Genomic DNA, 21,302 nt, shown 5'->3' with positions numbered 1-21,302 from the left:
TTGTGAATAGTGGCTTTTTTTTTGTGTGTGTCTTTTATGGTTCTTGTTTTATAGTGTTTTTTTTTTTTTGCCTTCGTTCTTTTTGCCTTGTAGTGACTTTGCATGTGTATTACGGTAATTTTTGGTATAAGTCTACGTTTGCTTTTCCCTATGTTTATAGATCACGTGACGGTATAAATTCGTGTTTTTGCTTTATGATTTTTCTTGGTTTTGGTCGATGTTTGCTTACTACTTAACACGGTTTTATGACCCTGCCATTCGCAACGTGGCGGTCAACATCGATACGTGTATTGTATTCGTTTTTATGATTTTTCTCAACGTGCCAATATAAAATTCGTTGAATAAGGAGTTGTATCCGCAATAAAAAAAATTTTGGGTAGTATAAGCTATATCGAGTGAAGGTACCAACCGTAACGAATCGAACCAATGCCAACCGAACAACGATAGTTAGGTACATACATTCGTTATTATGGTTTTCAGTCGATGTAAAACAGGCGTCGATTGCTATGCGGAGTGTCAGTATCATGTTGGTACTCCCATGAACCGAACCGATATTGACCGAAATTCCGCCGCGAAGCGCGGACGAATCCCACTAATTCTTTCAATTTAGAATCTTTTAATTCTACAGGTTCTTATATGAATGTAGCATTCAAGTTCTTTTATGCATTCTATAAATTGGTTACGACGATTTGATTATTAGTGGTGAATCCATTTTTTTCGGATGGGTTCATTGTGTTTAGATGCTCTAAATATTTCATAGAACCGAACATAAAAATTTTTGGGTCGATATGATGGTTCGGGTCAGGTAAGGTTCATCACATAATAAAAATACGATAGAATAAAAAAACATCGTCATTTAAAGACGAGTTAAAAACATTTAACTTTTTTCAAGTCTTGTCCGAATCGAGCTTTTATCGTGATTGTGCATAAAAGATGAGTTTGAAACATATAACGAAATCAAAAGAAAAAAAAAAGATTTCATGGAGTATACAATTGCATACCCTCTAGTAAGTATAACAATTGTCTACTACTATAAAATGGTAAAAAAAAACCAAAACATAGAGTTAAAACGAACTCTAAAAGATGCATTTTAAATGGTCATAACATCCTCCTACTTTCAAACCTTGGTATAAAAACACATAAATAAAAGGGTAAATTACTTTTTGAGTCCCTGTGTTATATGTGTTTTAACTAGTTGAGTCCAAAATCAAAAAGTTTAACGACCTGAGTCCCTATAAGCAATTTCTTTAACCATTTGAGTCCAAATTTCTAACTCCATCTATCAAGTCTGTTAACTACAAGGGCAATTTAGTCATTTACACACAAAGTACAACTCTAATATGCATAAGAGTATAATGAACAAGTCTTTAATGCACAGGAGTAAAATATTATATATTATTCTGCACATTCTCTCTCTCTGGAGATCCAACCACCACCACCACCCTCCATCACCGCACCACCACCATCCCCGCCACCGCACCACCACCATCCCCGCCACCGCACCACCACCATTCCCACCACTGAACCATCGCTAACAGACATCGCTGAATGAGATTTCGAAAAGCAGAGAAGACGGTACGCCTGATTGCTGCCAAAAACGATAGAATATATAAGAATTACCTACCTCAACGCCTCACAAACTGGTCTACACAAGCAAATATATAAATTACACGCTCTTCTACCGTTAACATCTTGCTGGAAATAGGGGCATAAATCTGAAAATAACGCAATAAAATAAGCGTGACAATAAACAAAACACAGTTCTACCCACTCTAATATCAAACAAAGATCCAACACCCAAAATCTCAACACCATTCTAGTAACATTTTAACATTAACCTGAGCCACAAGACATAGGTGTTCTCCACATGAATCACAGCTAAGAAGATCCGGTCTAATAGCAGACTCAGAACAAGGAAAGTCCTGCAGAATAATACCCGGTTCGAACCGTACCATTACCAGCCTAACCCAACACCTGAAATGGATCCGACCCGGCAAGAGAATCAACTTTGTATCCAAAACCCCTAAAACATAAACACTAATTTACATCGGTGGATGACTAAATGTAAATGGCAGCAATCAGGCGTACCGTCTTCTCCACTTTATCCAATTCTCCATCGCTGAATGGTGGTGACGGTGGAGATACAACGGTGGTGGGTGTTGTGGTGGTGACGGTGTAGTGGTGATACACTGCACACACACCCATTTCAGTTCACACCCATCCCTCCTCTCTCTCTTTCTCATCTAGACCACCATTAACACCACCGCACCATCAGTGCACCACCACCTGAACGTTGGAGGGGGGCTTCTTTCTTTCTTGTGAGACCTCTGAATCACCAGAAATTGACTTCTCCACAGAGTTAGGGTTCGCCACATCTGGAATTGCTGTGTTGATGCTCAAATTAGAGAGGGGGCTTCTTTCTTTCTCTGCTCTCGATTGCTTGTGGATACCCTAACTGCTGGGAATCGTAGCTCCAGAAGAGTATTTCGCAGCCGGAGATGGAGCTTGGACATGAGGGTTTTGATGGTGATGATGGTGTCGAAGGTGGTATTGATGGTGTGGCGACGGTGGTGTTGCTGGTGGAGGTGTGGTGGTGGGTTGGAGGTGGTTTTGGTAGAGAGAGAGAGAAAGTTCTGGAGGTAATGGTGAAGATGAAGATTGTTTATGATCTGGACATATATATATATATATATATATATATATATATATATATATATATATATATATATATATATTTAATAATAAAATGGTTTTTTTAATATAAAAGGGTGTTTTGGTCATTTTAAAAAAAGTTAACTGAGATTATCTAACTGAGGTTGAAATTTGGACTCAAATGGTTAAAGAAATTGCTTATAGGGACTCAGGTCGTTAAACTTTTTGATTTTGGACTCAACTAGTTAAAACACATATAACACAGGGACTCAAAAAGTAATTTACCCTAAATAAAACAAGCATTCAAGAAACCCTGATTTGGGTTTCACTTTAAAAAATATTGCATATTTCTTTAAGCATAAAACAATAGTTTTCTCAAAGAACTAGCAACCATAAATAATAAAGGTTTAGAAATATCAATAATCTTTTAAACTTTCAGAACTTTTACTACATATTTTCTACTTTGAAGTTATATTCCACAATATATAAAATTAACTTCAAGAAACTTTATTCCTCAATATTTTAATTCCTTTAAAAAATAAATATCAATAAATGAATTTTGAGCCCATTGCCCATGAACAAGTAACTGAGTGTTGGGGCGTTTGGGTATAATGTAATTTTTTGGGGGCGCCAGTTTACAAAAAAAGGGAAGAAAAAGTTTTTTAAAAAACCCCATGGGGAGACTCAAACCAAGGACCTCATGTTAGAGGTGGAAGCCTTAATAATTGGAGCCATCCATCAATTTTGTTATGGGTGCATCTCATATTTTTTTTATATACATCTATACTAAAGATTCAAAATCGAGTGGGTTCATGTGAATCCAGAGTTCTTCACCTAGCTTTGAGGCCAGTGGTGGAACTAACCCATTAAATCAGGGGTATCCCAAAAAAAATTTTACCATGCAATTATACAATATTAAAAAACGACAATAAATAAATAAAGTAAAACACAAACCTAATAGATTTGTTCTCTTTTTTTCATAGCTTGAAATCGTTCCATCACATCGTCGTCTTTTACTTTATGAAAAAAAATCCTTTTCGACCGCACAAACATGGCATTGTTCAAAAATTTTGGGCCCATTCGACTGTGTAAATCCGTCTTGACAAGCTTCAACTTCGAAAAACATCTTTCAACGGTTGTGGTTACAACCGGTAAAACCAAAGCTAGCTTCATTACCCGATAAACCAAAGGACAAGAAGTGTGTTCCCATTTCAACCATAAGGCGCGCAAGATCACTTATTTTATTATTTGGGCTTTATTAGTTATTACAATTTGGGCTTAATTATCATAAAACTAATTATTTGGGCTTGGTTACCTTACAAGTTTTGGGCTTAATGAATAATATCAAGTTTCATAATTTTCTCTTAGGGGTATACTCGTATATATTTTGGGGTATGCTATGTATAAAACCGAAAAAAAAACACTGTGAATAAGGGGTTGAGCTGTAGCCCGTGCTACGGCTCACTCTTAATTGGTCACGCCCTTGTTTGAGGCACCTCCTTCTCCAAGAAGAACTAGTCTTGTAAGACGGTGGGCTGTGGGCTCGGGGAGCACCTCGGGGCGCTGAGGTATCTTCTTTCCCTGTCAGGGAACACCCCCCCCCCCGGCCCGTAGTTCAGGGCACTCGGTGCTCAACTCCGTCCTCCCTGATGACAAATGTGATGATTTTGAAACATCCGACCTTTGTACAACGGCTCTTGTATTAAAAAAATCAATATTTTTTAAACACTACATATACCTCATTCTTACCAAAAAAAAAAAAAACTCACCACACTCTTCATCTTTTATATTATCTTCTCCTTCGTCTATATTTTTAAAAAAAAATAGTTGCCATGAGTTTTTCATCGGACAAGGAGAATGCTGGAAAGTTTTTGCTTAGCGCGATTCTTGAGACGGCGAAAATTATTGTCGAGATGGAAGAAGATGGCAAAGACGAAGGATCTTCACAACAAAAAAAGACAAAGGCCGTTGCGTTAAATAGAGATCGCGAAGGTATATTATTTTTTACAATTTATATTTTTAAAATTAATTGGTGTTATAAGTTTTGTTATTTATTTTTATGATTGTTTTGTATAATAGTTTTCAAACTTTATTTAAGGTGCACATGATAGTTTGGTGGATGACTATTTTGCTGAAAATTGTGTATACACTAACGAACAATTTAGGCGTAGGTTTCGAATGAGTCGTCGATTGTTCGTACGTATTGCCAATGATATGGCTAACTATGATGAGTTTTTCACACTATGCTACGATGCTAGACTACGTTTCAAAAATGCACTTTGGCACTTCGTCGATTAGTGTATGGCACTGCTAGTGATTTATAGGATGAATATTTAAGGATGTCCACTAGAATGAGTTGGGAGTGTTTGTATGAATTTTCCAAAGGTATCGTGAACCTGTATAACAAGGTGTATTTGCGTAGACCAACGAAGAAGGATATAGAAAAGCTTTATGCATTCCATGAAGAGAGACATGGATTTCCTGGCATGCTAGGAAGTATTGATTGTACACATTGGCCATTGCGTAATTGCCCTACTACATGGCGGGGTCAATTTATGCTATGATATAGGTTATCCCTTAATAATCCTAGAAGTCGTTTGCTCACAAGATTTATGGGTTTAGCATGCCTTTTATAGGGTTGCAAGTTCAAACAATGATCTCAACGTTCTAGCAAGATCTGAGATTTCTACGACATCATTAGAGGTACGGGTCCTGATTCTCTGTCATGCTCAATGGGGTGTCATACAAGCATAAGTATTACCTACCCGACGATATGTACCCAACCTATACGGCTATTGTTAAATCTATTCTAGATCCCGCTGATGAAAAAGTAAAAAAAAATTGCGAAGTGCCAAGAAGCGGCAAGAAAAGATGCCGAACAACTATCTGGTGTGATAAAGTCAAAACGAGGGATAATACAACAACCAACTCGTGCATGGGAACCAAAAAAATTGAGATATATTATGCATGCTTGTAATACTACATAACATGATTATTGAAGACGAAGGTCGAATAATATGCGAATACAATCCGAATACATTAATGAGGATGTTGAGCCGGTTGACGAGGAGCAACAACACTCAAATTTGTGGGCATTACGCAATAAATATGTGCATGGAAACTTATGTGCGAATTTAATCGACCATATCTGGAATAACATCTATGTCGATCCCCTTGATGACGATTAGTGGTGTTCGTAGGTTTAGTATGTAACTTTAGATTACAATTTGTGTTTAATTTTTTTTTTTTTTTTTTTGTAAATTTCTAGAATTTTTATGCAATTTTTATTTTTCATAAAAAATATTCGTATTATCTATATATAACAATTTCAGTAGCTTCTTAGCTACAATATATATAGTACCCTCATTTTTAAATTTAATTACAAAACTACCATTCCCTTGCTTTCCATTTGGGTGGTGGTTGTGTCCTTACTTTTAGAGAGAAGGGAATGGTGAGTAATGACTTATCATAGTATTTAAGAAACTAAATATTTAATATCAAATAACTTTTAATTTTTTTAAAAGATCATATTAATTAATCAAATTAGTGGTATTTATCTCTTTTAAACTATATCTATGACTTACGGTGTGAAGTTGAGTTTGTCTACGTTTTACACTAGGTTGTGGTATAAGTTTGTATTTATCTTTACATTCGTTTCATGTCACGTGGCGCTATAAATTCGCGTTTTGCTTTAAGATTTTTTTCCGATTTTGATCGTCGTTTGCTTTGCTTACTACTTATCACGTTATATGACCCCGCAACGCGGGGTTTAAAGACTTTATTATAAATAAAATAGATTAAAAGAATAAAAATATGTTATTTATAAAACAAATACATTAAATAAAAAATATATAGAAGGGGAAAGAAGAGGGACCACAACCCATGTTTAAGGAAGGATAGTGAAGTGGAAGGGAATGGTGACGTAACACTAAGGGGCTATTTGGCAACATCTGTATGGTTAAGTGCTGAACCAGTAAGAGGTCTCAACCATTAAAAGTTTGTATAATGCTTAACCGTTCAGAGGCAAATATCTGACCAATTCAGATTAGAGGTCTTAACCATTCAGACTATGTATAAATCTTAACCATTCAGAGGCAAATGTCTGAACCATTCAGACATTTGCTCGTGAAATAAACAGTCTAAACCATTAAGTGTTGAACCAGTAAGAGGTCTGAACCATTAAGAGCCTCATTAAGAGGTAAACAAACAGCCGCTAAGATAAACTTGGGAAAGAAGGAAGAACCACACCTCATAGCCTAAAATCATCATCTACACCAATCTCAAATAATTGCAGACAAAGTTTCATCTATGTTTTTTTGTGAATTAAACCAGAATAGTTTTGTCAGTTGAACATTTAAGTATTTGACGTATTAGCAAATCCTTTTAATTAGATATGTAAGTGAAAAACCGAACGTAGCATAATTCAAATTCTTATATTCATTCTGTAAATTGGTTACGACTCATGTCAACAATTAGCATTTCATTACAACATTAAAGAACCTTCCAATAAAATAAATTGCATTTTGTTCACTAAACCAAAAGGAATAAAATCCTCCAAAAATGTACATCTTCATTTGGACCATGAAAAAGAACCCCTTCACACCCGAAAAGGGCGAAAACCGGTCGAAACATCAACCACGATTTCATCGATCAACATCTCGACAATATCCCACTCCACCTTAGCACCCGTCTCATACGCTTCGATCTCAAAATCACTCCATTGTCCCGATCCACGACTCATGTCCATCGGGACCACTACCTCGTCCGATGCCGCACTCATCCACCCTCTCACCTCCTCCACAACTTCATAAACTAAACTATCAAAACCCATGAATGGAGGGAGGTTCATCCATTCTCTAAATCCACATTTCGCGTATCGGACATATTTCGACTCCAAATATTCTATTAGGGAATCAAAGACGAAGCGTTTAAGTTGATATCGCGCATTTGAGTTCTTAGAACCGAGAAAGTTACCAAATCTTGTCCACGTTACCTTTGTAAGAGTGTCGAGTTCGAGTAGAAGGTCGCATATGAAGAACGAGTTTATTTCATTCGGGTTATGTGGCGTTTGACTGCCTAGGACTAGCTCGGAGTTGAAGATGATTTCTGTTATGTTACGTTTCGTTTTGGTATTAACAAGATCTATGCTGCATAATACTTGTGAAATATACGTTAGAAGATCGGTTACCAACTTGCTATGGGTGTTCTCTTTTCTTAACACGACACCAGAACAAAAAGGATCGGTCTCTGATTCTTGATATTGTGATTCGTCGTCGTATGAGTAACTCATGGAGTCCGCGTGTTGTGTGCGTACTTGAATCAGAAAATCAAACAAAAAATTAAAATGCAATTGTCTAATAGTTGCAAAACGGGTCAGCCCAAGTTGGTTGGCCCACAAACACTTTTTCATTTTCCCTCTTTCCTGATTTTTTAAAATATTTGCCTTTTATAATGATAATTCAGGTTCGGGTCAAAACGGGTCAGGCCAGGTTGGCGGACCCAAAAACACACTTTCGTTTTCTGTTTTACTTTTTCCTAAATTTGACAAATATTTTGTGTAAGAGTGAATTTCAAGGATTGTCCTGTATCTTTATACCCATTTTCAGGCGTTGTCCTTTATGTTCAAAATTGATAAGTTTTGTCCTTTATGTTTTCATATCATACACGTTTTGTCCTTTAGGCCTAACCCAGTTAGTTTTTCAGTTAAATTTGGTCATATGCTTTGCACATGAGGCCATTTTTGTCAATTCAAAGGTTGCAGAAGCTTTGAGCTGTAAATCTGCCATTGAACTTACCTTTGAATTGACAAAAATGCCCTCATGACCAAATTTAACTGAAAAAACTAACTGGGTTAGGCCTAAAGGACAAAACGTGCATGATATGAAAACATAAAGGACAAAACTCGTCAATTTTGAACATAAAGGACAACGCCTGAAAATGGGTATAAAGATAAAGGACAATCCTTGAAATTCACTCTGTGTTATATTGATAATTAAGTAGGTTCTATTGATTTTAAACAGATTTTAACCTGTTTTCAAACCGACCCGTTTTACTGACAAACGGGTCAAAACCGATACTAAACTTTATACTGCAAGAACCTGAAAACAAAAGTCTTACCTGAACTATCTTCAAAACTGCTGGAGCAACAGCTGTCATTTGAAAACGAAGCTTCATAGCGCGATGAAGGAAAACACACGGGCTGCAAACAGAAGCCGTTGCAGTGGTCATGCCCGTAACCGTGATGGTTCCTATCATTTTGAGTCCTCCCATATATTCCTGATTCATACCCTGCAACTGTCACCGATAATGGTTTCTGCGCATGTATATTTTCATAGCTCGGATTTGGTGGAACCCGTTTGCGTGAAGTCGTTTTACAAGGAGTAGCATTCGGGTTTTTCTTCATTGGAGAACTGAACCTAAATGTCATCCCATCATCATGGTTCTTGTTGACAATTTGTCCCCGATAAACTTGTTTCGGTTGAACAGTACTAACCATTCTTGGCCCGTTAATCGACGAACCGACTATACCACAACTTCCCCATTGTGTTCTAGTATGCATTACTCTCCTTTTCGGCCTTGGAGATGAGCAATTAACACGCGCGCTTTCAAACTTCATATCTCCACCTTTAGGCATGACCCTTGACCGTGTTTGACCACTTAAACCCGTGTTCATTTTCACCTGGTCTCGGTTATCTTCCTGAAAATAACCACGATCAATCGATACACCATCGGTCGAAAACTCGTGTTCTTGATCATATCTCAAGTTACTACCATTCGTGTTCTTGATCATATCTCTCTTTGATGTGGACTCCGCAACATCAATCAAATTGCCACAGTTTTTACAAGATGCATGTCTACTCAATAGATCAAGATCTTCACCTTTAACGGGCTCCGATATGAGCCCGTTTCCCAACGGTCTTCGTGCACCCTGACCGTAACTAATGACATATTTGGACTTGTTTCTAGCCTGCAACCCGGGTTCCAAGATTCTAGTGGCAGCACCAATTAACCGCGATGAATTTCTCTTTCCGCGATGACTAGTACTCGTTACAGGCGACGCGAGTTTCGGGTGATGATGCTTTCTTGATTGAGATAAAACATGTTTTAACTGCAATGCTTCTGCTCCAAATCTGGTCACAGATTTTCTATCCACTATTGCTGTCTTTTGAATCTTTTGAGGCCTAAACTCGCTAGAATCATGTTTTTGAGGCTTAAACTCGTCGGAATGATCTTTATGAGGCTTATCGTGGTGCACCGGTGGCATAGACTCCAGCCCCATGAGCCTAGCAACCAGATTAGGAGTTTGAACTCCGTTAATGTCGTTTTTGTTCTTATTTGGGAAGCCTCCACTGTTTTCATCAGCAATCTAAACCAGTAGAATATCAAGAATAAAAACCACATGATCATGGTGACGATTCGAACTAGACATTCGGGAGTAAACGAGCCGAGCTGAGCCAGTTGGACTTGGACTCCGCTCGTTTACAAACCGAGCCTGGTTGTTTATTTTTATAAACATCTTAATTTTTGTATATTTTTACACACGAATATATATAAAACCAAAAAAAATATTTTTAACATCCATGTAATTGATAATTTATAAACTCCAAAATTTATATTTTATAATATATTTATTTTAAAATTTGAATTATAATTTATATATCAATTAAGGCTTTAACTTAAACGGGTCAAACGAGTAAGCCAACAAACGAGCTTACCTTAGCCCAGACTCGTTTATCTTAACGAACTGCAATTTTGAACTCAAGCACGGCTCATCAGAAGCTAGAGTAAGATCATAGCTCGTCAAGCCAACTCGTTTATTTTTAAAACTTCTTATATTTTGTATCTTTTACACAATGATAAGTGCGAGTGTATTATATATTTTGTTCATGAACGCGCTGCTTGTTTGTGTTTGTCAGTTCGTTTGTTTCCATTTGTGTTCATGAACATAGTTTGTTCTCATTTGTGTTCATCAACGTTCATTTTCATCCGTTGCCTAAAATTAACAAACAAACACGAACAAGTTCATTCCCTTAACAAACAAACATGAACATAAAATCTCGTTCGATAACTGTTCATGAACACATATATTTCTTAAAAACGAACGCGACCAAGGTCTTGTTCTTGTTCGTTTGGTTCGAATGCAGCCCGGGCTTTAACTTAACTACTTAAATGAACCAAACGAGCAAGTTTACCTTGGCTCGAGCTCGGCTAGTTTAAAATGAGCCAATTTCGAGCCGTTTTTTTCTCAAAGTGTTTCTCGAGCAAGCTTCGAGCCACAATCTTTTACATTTTTACATACCAGTAATAACTTAGGCAGCTTCTCATCACCTCCAAACTTCTTCAAACCTTCATTCACACAATTGTCAAACAACTTCATAACAAAGCAAGGCGTACAATAGCAAAGAAAGGCGTACAATAGCAAGAACACTAACCTGGCGCAAGCAACCGTTTGGAAAACAATTTCTTCTTCGTAAACCTTCGGTTCCAATCAAACAGCTGAAAAAACATACCAACACACCCACCATTCTTTCTAGGTGTCTTCTCTACGACAGCTAACAACGATGACGTCACGCTTGCGTTATCATTCATCATCTTGTTCACCAAAATGTTCGAACACAGAGGTTATGATTTTTTCAACATTTGGTCAAAATGGAGCCACATTTTGTTCAGAAATTTTGATTTTGGTTCAATTGTTGAAGTTTTAAACACAATGTTGATGATACAGAGGCTAATTTTGACAAGAAAAACAGGGGAATCTTCTGTAACACCGTACTCTGCTAAAATACGCAGTACTCTGCTTTTCTTTTCACTTTTGGTCACAAGAAACAACTAAGGATCTGACACAATCACAGAATCAAGAAAGAAAGCATAAAAATCTTTTGATTTTTGACAGTGAACTGAGGATGATTTGATGATTAACGGTGGCGTGTAGAGGTGGGGTGGGTGCGTAGGATAATGGGTGTTTGGGTTTTCACTTTTTACAGGGTGGGTTTTGGAGGGAGTGAGGGGTTGGTGCGTAGGATAAGATGTGTTGGATGAGAGACAGCCAAGCCATCATAAGTCAACATGGTAAAGTGAGCTTTTCAATTTTGTGTGAATCTATGTAAATGTTTTCAACTTTTTTATGAAATATTAATATTTGTTGTATCAAAATCTTGGATTCTATATCCTTTAATCTTAACTCACTCAGTTTTAACCGTTAGGGTGAGCGGGGCACTCCCTTAAAAGGGGAGTCCCCTCTTTTACGCACACCCAATCAGGTTATGCCACGTCAACTCCTCTCACACCCCAATTTAATAGCGGCACTCTCCTTTTAGGTGACTTGTTTTTTTATTAAAAAAAAAATCATTGGTTGATTGCTTGGGGGGCCCATCTTCTCTCTCCTCCACTCTTCGGTGCCTATCCCCCGAATTTGGTCCCCGATTGAAAGGCGGCACCGCCCTCTTCGGCGGATTTGGTCACCGCCTTCACTCACCGAGGGTGCCCCCCTCACCCTTAAATAAAGATAAATTGATATTTTACTTATTTATTTTAAAAACCCATTTTAATACTAAAAATAAAACAGATTATAAATTTAGGGTTAGGATATAATAGAAAGTTTATTTGGCTAAGAAGGCTAGAAAGTGATCTTGACCATCCATTTGGTTAATCAAGGGCTAAGATTAAATGATGGAAATTGAAGAGAAGAAAAAAGAAGCGCGTGAGTTTGTTTAGGGGCATTCTAGTTAATACAAGGTAATAGTTTCTCTCTCCTCCAATTCCCACACATTTTTTAAACGTTAATAACTCTTTCACACGACATTATTTTTTTATAAAAATTGCACCAAAAAACAAGCGTTTTTTATCTTTAAAACGAGTATACTATTGCTATATTTTCGAAAAAAAAAATTGAAAACCCAGTTGCGTAAAACGCAATGGTAAAAACACAGTTGCGTAAAACGCAATGGAAAAAAACCTATAAAATGACATTTTTCTAAAACGCAATGCACCAAAAACACAAAGAAATGTCTTATTTGTAAAACGCAATTGCCAGAAAACACAAAGAAATGTGTTATTTCTAAAACGCAATAGCCTAAAAACACAAAAGAAAGTGTACTTTCTAAAACGCAATGGACTGAAAACACATAAAAATGTGTTTTACCTAAAACGCAATGCACCAAAAACACAAAGAAATGTCTTATTTCTAAAACGCAATGGCAAGAAAACACTTAAAATGTTTGTTTTCTAAAACGCAATGGACTGAAAACACATAAAAATGTGTTTTACCTAAAACGCAATGCACCAAAAACACAAAGAAATGTCTTATTTATAAAACGCAATGGCCAAAAAACACTTAAGAATGTCTCATTTCTAAAACGCAATGGCCTAAAAAAACAAAAGAAAATGTTCTCTCTAAAACGCAATGGACTGAAAACACCTAAAAATGTGTTTTACCTAAAACGCAATGACTAAAAACACTTCAAGAATGTGTTTTTCTAAAACGCAATGGCCAAAAAACACATAAAATTCTCTTAGTTCTAAAAAGCAATGGCCTAAAAATGTCTGTGAATTGTCTGAACCAGGAAGTAGGAGATCAAAAGGGCCATCTACGAATGCAGTTTTCCAGAGGCAATTTACAGAAAATTAAATTTTCTGCCCCTTGGACCCTGCCAGGGGTTGCCGCCCCTGGGACCCTGCTACCGGGGGCGCTGCCCCCGAACCCCGGCCAAGATCGTAAAACGCAATAACTAAATCAAAAACCCAGATCATAAAAATGAAATTAAAGAATTTCTTATGTGGATCGAAGTCGGTTTCTTCAACGATTGATGAAATTTGAATGATAGAAACAATTATCAGCGATCGAATCGAACGGATCGAGTGATTATGTATGAAATTAAAATGGGTTTTCTTCAAAAAGCTGATGAACATGTTGATCGGGTGTTTGAATCATTGATTGGTGACGAAAATCGCACTATAATGTAGTGATTATTGAGATAGAAAGTGAAGAAATGGTTGAGGATGGTGGGTTTTGAAGATACTGGGGAGAAGAAGGAAGAAGAAAGGATAAGATTGACTAAAATATCCTTCCTCTTTATTTTAAATTTTGTCACATGTCCTAATCCTATTGCTTCCTATCCTTTCTAGCCAAAATAAACTTCCTATTTGATCCTCGCCCTATAAATTTATATATAGAAAAATCTCCAAAATTGCCTTTGACCAACTTTTTTTTTTCAAAAATAGCCATCTGTAGCTGTTTCATGCTTGTGAAACGGTTTAAGCAACTCCTTTCAAGTCCCACCAATTCGTGATTTCCACGTGTCCGACAAAACCTAAAACGGCTTAGAGTCGTTTCAAACGTCGTCATTCATTTGAAAGCTCTCAGCCAAGCAGTTTCAATTGGCTTGTCCGTTTGAGCCGGTTCAGTGGATGGCTTGTCTTCGAAGCCGATTGAAAGATCTCAGCTGAGAACTTTCCACAAAGCTCAAGCTGTTTCATTTGGCTCAAAGCGTAAGCCGTTTCAGCAAAAGTTGAGCCGGTTTCTTACAAGCGAAGCCTGTTCAACCAAACCTAAGTCGTTTCAGCATAAGTTGTGTTGTTTCCGTACAAGCTCAGTCGGTTCAAGTTAACTTGTGTCTTTTTCGTACAAGCGTGGCCTTTTCAACCTGAAGTTGTGTCGTTTCCATAAAATTCCAATCGTTTCAAGTATTTGCGTTTATGTATTATGACGAAAATGTTATCCAAATAAGTTAAATAAGTTTTGTAAGCCGGTCTGTGCTCATTTGTTATGCTATAATCAGAAGATTGTGATGTTATGAAGCATTGTGGGTGTCCAAAATAACATAGAGACTCTCAGCATCGATAGTTGTGCTTCCATTAGATTTGTTCCATCGACGGCAGAAGTTCTCCATACGATGTTTTTCTATGCTTTAAAGTTGGTCTACCTATTGAGAAAACCGTCTATGCAGCCTCTACCTATTGAGAAAACCGTCCGTGCAGGACAATGATCGTTTTCTGCCACCGTCTTCTCGCGTATGGTCTCCTTGAGCTTATAATCTTCTTTAAACGAGAATGTTCATTTAGGGAGAATGTTATGGGGACTGTACGATAACAATGATTCAACTGCTACTCATGAGTCTTCCCGGATTCGTCTGCTGATGTTGGATCATTGATGACGGTACGTGGAGTAGAACGATCATCTGAACCCCATTTTCCGTAGGTGATGAGGATCACAACAAATTTTTTGCCCCAAGTTTACCGCATATAACTTGGAAACGAAAACGTGTTGATTAGATCCTATCAATGTATAGAGCTGCAGCAACAGATTCAACGTTACTTCTTACTGAACTCGAATTCAGGAAATGATGAGTGATGTAAGGAGAAGCATTGGGATTCGAGGATTTAGACGCTATGTCGCAGAACGATTATCTGAAACCCGTTTTCCGTTGTATTTTTTTGTAACAATTCAGTATTAAAGTTGAAAAACAGTGTACTGTTGTGTAATATTGCTGGATGATATTGTAATGTTGTGTAATATTTGCTGGTTGATATTGTTTGCCTTTAATTAGTTAATCTGAAATATAATTTTTTGTCCGAAACAATGAAACATCGTTGAAAATATTGTATATTTTTGTCTCAAATATATTTTTGTTCGAAACAGTAAACCAGTAAATGAAACAGTTAAAGCAATGCATAAAAGAATTAAGAACACGGATGCATCTTGGGTTAGACACTTGTGCCATTGGAAGGGACGGGTACACAAGAAGTTAAGGTCCCGGGTTTGATCCTTGGCCAGAACCGGGTTTTGGCAAATTTTTGAATCTTTAACCATATGTATATTTTAATTTATTTAAGGCAAATTGGATTTAAATAATCCTAAGTTGCTCAATTTGGCCGATAATAATCCCAACTCAGTTATTGGCCGATAATAATCCGAACTGGTCCACTTTTGGCCGATAATAGTCCGTCGTTAAAAATAGCTTAACGGAGTTAAGCTTTTTCCGAATTACAAACCGATGTTTTATGGATTTTGATCAGAACGAGGATACGATTCGATTTATGTAAAACTTACCTTGAAACGGTGCTTCAAACGACTTGATTTTTGTTAATTGGAAGTTTAAACACCCGAATTGAAGCACCATTTTCGTCATTTCAGGCAGTATTTCGAGGTAAATTTTATATCAATCAACTCGTATCCTCGTTCTAATCAAAAGCCCTAAAACACTGGTTTGTAATTCGGAAAAAGCTTAACTCCGTTAAGCTATTTTTAATGGCGGACTATTATCGGCCAAAAGTGGACCAGTTCGGATTATTATCGGCCAATAACTGAGTTGGGATTATTATCGGCCAAATTGAGTAAGTTGGGATTATTTAAATCCAATTTGCCTTTATTTAAAGATAAAGATAATGTTTATAAAATAAAAAAAAAGAAAAGAATAAATAGGAAAGTGTCATAATCGTCCTTGAGGTTTGAGAATTGCCAAAATCGTCCATGGGAGTTAATGATACATATTAACTGAGTTTGTCATTTGGATGAAAATGATAACAAAAATAAAACCTCAGGGACTCAGATACAAAATGATTTATTTTTAGATTGAAGTGGTAAAAATAAGCTAAACTCAGGTATCATTTTGACATTTTACTAAAATAATAATAATAATAATAATAATAATAATAATAATAATAATAATGATTATATAAATCTTAAAAGACATTTTCAAGTTTCGTCATCCACAAATATAAATAGTATTACCAAAATATATACATCAAAATAAAAGGTTTCATTAAATAAAACTATTAAAATGAAACATTAGTAAGGCCGAAGTGTGTGGAGGCGCCACCGTGGCCACCTCACCTCCCAGAGCGCCTGTAGGGCGCCACCACCCACACCGCTGTCTTCAAGGAGGGGGCGCCATGGTGGTTTCGTCAAGATGGTAACGAAGACTGAAGGGCTTTATCGATGAAGGATTGGTTAAATGGGGGGCGCTATAAGTTGAAGGGGCTTTATCCCACACCCTTCAAGTTAAGGGGAGAGGCCTTAAAGCCCATGTGTGACGTGGCATTGACGTGGTGTCGTAACCCCCGACCCGGGAGGCGGGCGGCCGCGAGTTACTCAGAGCCAGTGGTATCGGTGTTTATTAATTTGGCAGCGGAAATTTCATCAGTACCGTAGTTAGGAAATATTTTATCAGAGTAAAACACCACATTTTTATAATAATAAATACATGGGAAAACCCAAGTTTCCATTACAAACATGTTTTTAGGGATATACCCTAATTTATTGAAATAAAACTTCTTTATTTAGGTAATTTTTATAGCCACTTTTCCAAGCCTTTAGTGCTTTCCAGCTGGCTTCTATTTGGCTTTCACATTTTGTTACATGAAACACATTTAAAACATTTTATCAACAAGAAATACTGGCGAGTGAATCCCAGTTTAATCAAACAGGTTTTATCATTTTACAGCATTGAGGGCAATCCAGCAATTACATTTGTTTACATCTACTTTAATTACCACCTACGGTACTGTCAATCCTGACTTGTGGTCATGTTACTACTCACATTGTAATAACAAGTTATGTATACTAAACCCCAACATACTGACGGTAATTGTAGAATTACAAATACTCAATCACTGTTAATTATAATGTAAAATCAATTGAGGTTTTGTAAAAACACTTTGTGAAAAGAGGAATCACTCACATTGCTAATTTAGGTATTTCCTTGTGACTTCCTGGTTATAATCTATTAAATTAAACAATGCACACGCGTTAGTATAATAACCCAAATTTACATTAGTTATATCCTCCCCGAGACAGAACTCCAACGAATGAGTCAGGCAGTGCCTTGACATGCGTTACGGAGCACTAGATCAATCGGGCTACGTATCTAATACGTAACCGGGGGTTATGATACTTACATCGAGGTAGGGCTTCACTATTTTAGTGGGTATTATACCCGAGAATTATTATTGCTATTCAGAATTTAGAGAGAGAGATCGATTGTGAACGATTTGACAAATGAAGCCGATGGCCTCTATTTATAGGGCCTGATCGACCATTTCTCGCGCCCCGCGACAGAAACAAGAGGGGTCATCGCCCCCCCCCCCCCCCCGCCAGAGCCTCTAGGGTAGTGTCACGGTCCCCGACCCGGTTTTACCCGTTTCCGGAGCCGCGGGACAGAAATCCTGCGGTATTTAAATTTTAGGCGACAGCGGAAGTCTTGTAAAACAGGATCTTTCAATAATTTAAACTGCTCGTTTCATAATTTAGGGATAAATTCCCGTAATTTACAATAATGTGATTTCTCAGGGAAATCTTTATTTTTCAAAACATGTTTCTTTTATTTATTTACATTGAGCCACTTTTCTAAGCTGAGAGTGCTCCACAGCACTTTCCTTGCTCACAACAGATCACCTGAAACATGTTTGAAAAAGGTTTTGTCAGCGGGGAAATACTGAGTGAATCATTCATTTTACTAAAACGACCCATTAGTTATAATTCACAGTATTAAGAGCGATTACAATGTTTCTGATATCAAACCAACTACCCACGGTACTTTATCACTCGACCCACTGGCCCACCTGTCCAGTGGTGTCTGTGATTATGGTCATATCACCCATTGGTTGCCCCAATGGTGAAGATTATCAAGTAATGTATACAAAACCCCACATACCGGCTGTAACTTGGTGATTACAAAGACTTAATCCCTGTAATTATAACTTTGAAAATAATTTAGAGTTTTGTAAAACAGTTGATAAAAAGAGAATGACTCACTTTGCAGATTTTACGAGCAGAGTTTAAGCCTTACTGATTTGCCTGTGATTAACCTAATTTAATTAACAATGTACACACAAACGGGTTAGTAACTAATTCAGCAGTTACGTCAATTCACGAGATTAAACCCTCACAACAATTAATAAGTGCAATACTTAATAATTCAATGGATTTACAACGAATGACAGAACATAGTCCGAATTCGAACAGCACTCAAACATTCAAGTCGAAATCACAATGAATAACAAAGTATCAGCTCAATTTGAGCAGCACTCAGACAATCGTTGGATAGTTATAATCGATCGGACGTTGAATCGTAATAGCGATCGAGTTATTACCCTGATTGCGGCAGCACCTCGTGATCGTGTGTGTGTTTATTGTAGTATTACAGCCTTAACTCGACGTACAGACAGCAACTTTACGTCGTTTTCATTTCTCAGTTCAAGTCCCAAGGTCGGCTATTTATAGCAATTTTTGAGACTCGCTTACGGACCGTAAACCCTTTCCATTGCGGTCCGTAAGCTAAGCAGTCTAATTCATAGGTTGCCTAGGCTCAGGACTAGCTTTGGTGATTCAACAATTGGGCCAATCAGAACATAGCAACGTTTAATTTAGATAATTATTCAACTAGGGTTTGCCCCCTTGAGTTTTAGGGGCCCTGATCCTGTTTCCGATTGTTCTGAAAATTTTAGGGCCAATGCAGAATTACTTGGGTGTCTCAATTAGGGTTTTCTTATTGACTAATTATTGTCCTAATTATTGATTTTAGTGACAGTTGTTACATCCTCCCCACCTTGAGAAAAATCTCGTCCTCGAGATTTACTGAAATAGATGAGGGTACTTTCGCTTCATTTCTGATTCCAGTTCCCAAGTGTATTCTGGTCCTCTCCTGGATTCCCATTTGACTTTCACTAGCCCTAGTCGTTTTGTATTTGAGAAACTTAATCTTCCGGTCTTCTATTTGTAGGGGTTTTTCTACGAATTTCAGCTTTTCATTTACCTCTATATCTTGAAGAGGTACTACCAGGGATTCGTCTAATAGACATTTCTTGAGATTGGATACATGAAACACATCATGTATTCCAGCTAATTCTTCTGGTAGTTGTAAACGATAAGCTACTGGTCCTATTCGTTGGATTACTGGGAATGGTCCTTTCTTACCAAATCGTACCACTCCTTTCCAAGGAGAAACTTTCAAGAGTACTTTGTCTCCTACCTGAAATTCTAGTGGCTTGCGGCGATTGTCTGCATAGCTCTTCTGACGATCTCTAGCAGTTTTCAGTCTTTCCTTGATTTGTGTTATTTTGTCAGTGGTTTCTTGCACAATCTCTGGGCCTGATAATTGACTTTCTCCTATTTCTGCCCAACAAACGAGAGTTCTGCACTTGCGTCCATACAGTGCTTCGAATGGAGCAGCTTCGATGCTTGAATGATAACTATTGTTATAGGAGAATTCAATTAATGGTAAATGGTTATCCCAATTACCACCAAAGTCAATTACACATGCTCGGAGCATGTCTTCCATTGTTTGTATCGTCCTTTCACTTTGTCCGTCCGTTTGAGGATGATATGCAGTACTTAAATTGAGTCGAGTTCCCATTGCCTCCTGGAAACTTGTCCAGAAACGGGAAGTGAAACGACTATCTCTATCCGATACAATGGAGAGTGGGACTCCATGTAAGGATACTACTTCATCTACATACAACTTGGCTAACCTTTCCATGCTAAAGGTTTCCTTTATTGGTAGAAAATGAGCTGATTTGGTTAATCGATCCACAATTACCCAAATAGCATCATTACCTTTTCTGGTTTTGGGTAACTTAGTAACAAAGTCCATTGTTATGAGTTCCCATTTCCATACAGGCATTTCTAACTGTTGTAGTAGTCCTGAAGGTTTCTGGTGTTCGGCCTTAACTTGTGAACAAGTAAGACACTTGGTTACATATTCAGCTATGTCCTTTTTCATTCCTATCCACCAGAAATTATTTCTTAAATCTTGGTACATCTTATTGTTTCCTGGATGTACAGTATACCTAGATTTATGAGCTTCTTCTAGAATTTTATTTCTTAATTCTCCCTGCTTAGGTACCCAAATTCGTTTCTTGTGGAATCTCCAAATTCCATCCTTTCCTTGTTCGAGTTCCTTTAGGTAACCTTTCATTCCTTCGGCATCGTCCTTGATTGCCGTTCCCTGAACTTTCTTCAATTGTTCCATTAAATCTAATTGTAGATTTAACCTAAGAGCACGGACTCGTTTTTGCTTTTCATGATACTTACGACTTAAGGCATCTGCGACTACGTTTGCCCTTCCTTCGTGATATTGAATATCATAGTCGTAATCACTTAGGATTTCCATCCACCTTCTTTGCCTCATGTTTAGCTCTTTTTGCCCAAATATATACCTTAAACTTACTTCCGTACAGATAATGTCTCCAAATCTTAAGGGCAAAAATTATGGCTCCTAACTCTAGGTCATGAGTTGTATAATTTTCCTCGTGCTTTTTCAACTGTCTAGAGGCATACGCAATTACCTTTTTGCGTTGCATCAACACACATCCATATCCTAATTTTGAAGCATCACAGTATACTTCAAAATCTTCGGTTCCTTCGGGTAAAGCTAAGATTGGAGCGTTCGTCAATTTGTGCTTTAGAATCCTAAAAGCTTCCTCTTGTCTAGGTCCCCATTCAAACTTAACTGCCTTACAGGTTAGCTTAGTCAAAGGTACAGCTATCTTAGAGAAGTCTTTAATAAATCGTCTATAGTATCCAGCTAATCCTAGAAAACTTCTAACTTCGATAGCCGTTCGTGGAACCTTCCAGTTAGTAATTGCTTCTATTTTAACAGGATCTACGTGAATTCCTTCGTGATTCACCATATGACCTAAAAATTGTACTTCCT

The 21,302-nt window shown here is 37.4% G+C and overlaps 2 protein-coding genes across 5 annotated transcripts; both read right to left on the bottom strand.

Moving 5' to 3' along the window:
* Nucleotides 1–1,254: 1,254 nt before the first annotated feature.
* Nucleotides 1,255–2,658, bottom strand: LOC110910756. 4 transcript variants are annotated; one of them, XM_022155360.2, is made up of 4 exons: nucleotides 2,089–2,658; nucleotides 1,839–1,974; nucleotides 1,683–1,715; nucleotides 1,255–1,588 (listed from the first exon to the last, which is right to left on the bottom strand). In XM_022155360.2, exons 1-4 carry the CDS (start codon nucleotides 2,241–2,243, stop codon nucleotides 1,532–1,534), a joined length of 381 nt encoding a protein of 126 aa, XP_022011052.1. In that variant the 5' UTR covers nucleotides 2,244–2,658; the 3' UTR covers nucleotides 1,255–1,531. The 4 variants fall into 4 exon arrangements, 3 of the variants coding, with proteins under 3 accessions (XP_022011052.1, XP_022011053.1, XP_022011054.1); XM_022155361.2 differs by lacking the exon at nucleotides 1,683–1,715; XM_022155362.2 differs by lacking the exons at nucleotides 1,683–1,715; nucleotides 1,839–1,974.
* Nucleotides 2,659–7,066: 4,408 nt separating this feature from the next.
* Nucleotides 7,067–11,687, bottom strand: LOC110910757. The gene is made up of 4 exons (XM_022155364.2): nucleotides 11,085–11,687; nucleotides 10,952–10,998; nucleotides 8,770–10,018; nucleotides 7,067–7,965 (listed from the first exon to the last, which is right to left on the bottom strand). The coding sequence occupies exons 1-4, from the start codon at nucleotides 11,242–11,244 to the stop codon at nucleotides 7,250–7,252; spliced, it is 2,172 nt and encodes a 723-aa protein (XP_022011056.1). The 5' UTR covers nucleotides 11,245–11,687; the 3' UTR covers nucleotides 7,067–7,249.
* Nucleotides 11,688–21,302: the final 9,615 nt, after the last annotated feature.

This window comes from Helianthus annuus, chromosome 15 (assembly GCF_002127325.2).
Source record: "Helianthus annuus cultivar XRQ/B chromosome 15, HanXRQr2.0-SUNRISE, whole genome shotgun sequence".
In the NCBI taxonomy this organism is placed as follows: Eukaryota; Viridiplantae; Streptophyta; class Magnoliopsida; order Asterales; family Asteraceae; genus Helianthus; species Helianthus annuus.
Note: the sequence above shows the minus strand (reverse complement) of the source record. Positions and strands in the feature narration are given on the sequence as shown.

Bases quoted from the DNA above. Each gene is read 5' to 3' on its own strand.
- LOC110910756 (XM_022155360.2), bottom strand. From the start codon at position 2,243: ATGAGAAAGAGAGAGAGGAGGGATGGGTGTGAACTGAAATGGGTGTGT. The intron at 1,975-2,088 runs GTACGCCTGATT...GATCCATTTCAG, and splicing joins TGGATAAAGTGGAGAAGACG to GTGTTGGGTTAGGCTGGTAA. The intron at 1,589-1,682 runs GTAGAAGAGCGT...CGTTTTTGGCAG, and splicing joins TTTCCAGCAAGATGTTAACG to CAATCAGGCGTACCGTCTTC.
- LOC110910757 (XM_022155364.2), bottom strand. From the start codon at position 11,244: ATGATGAATGATAACGCAAGCGTGACGTCATCGTTGTTAGCTGTCGTA. The intron at 10,019-10,951 runs GTATGTAAAAAT...CTACTGGTTTAG, and splicing joins AGCTGCCTAAGTTATTACTG to ATTGCTGATGAAAACAGTGG. The intron at 7,966-8,769 runs GTAAGACTTTTG...TTCTGATTCAAG, and splicing joins CAGTTTTGAAGATAGTTCAG to TACGCACACAACACGCGGAC.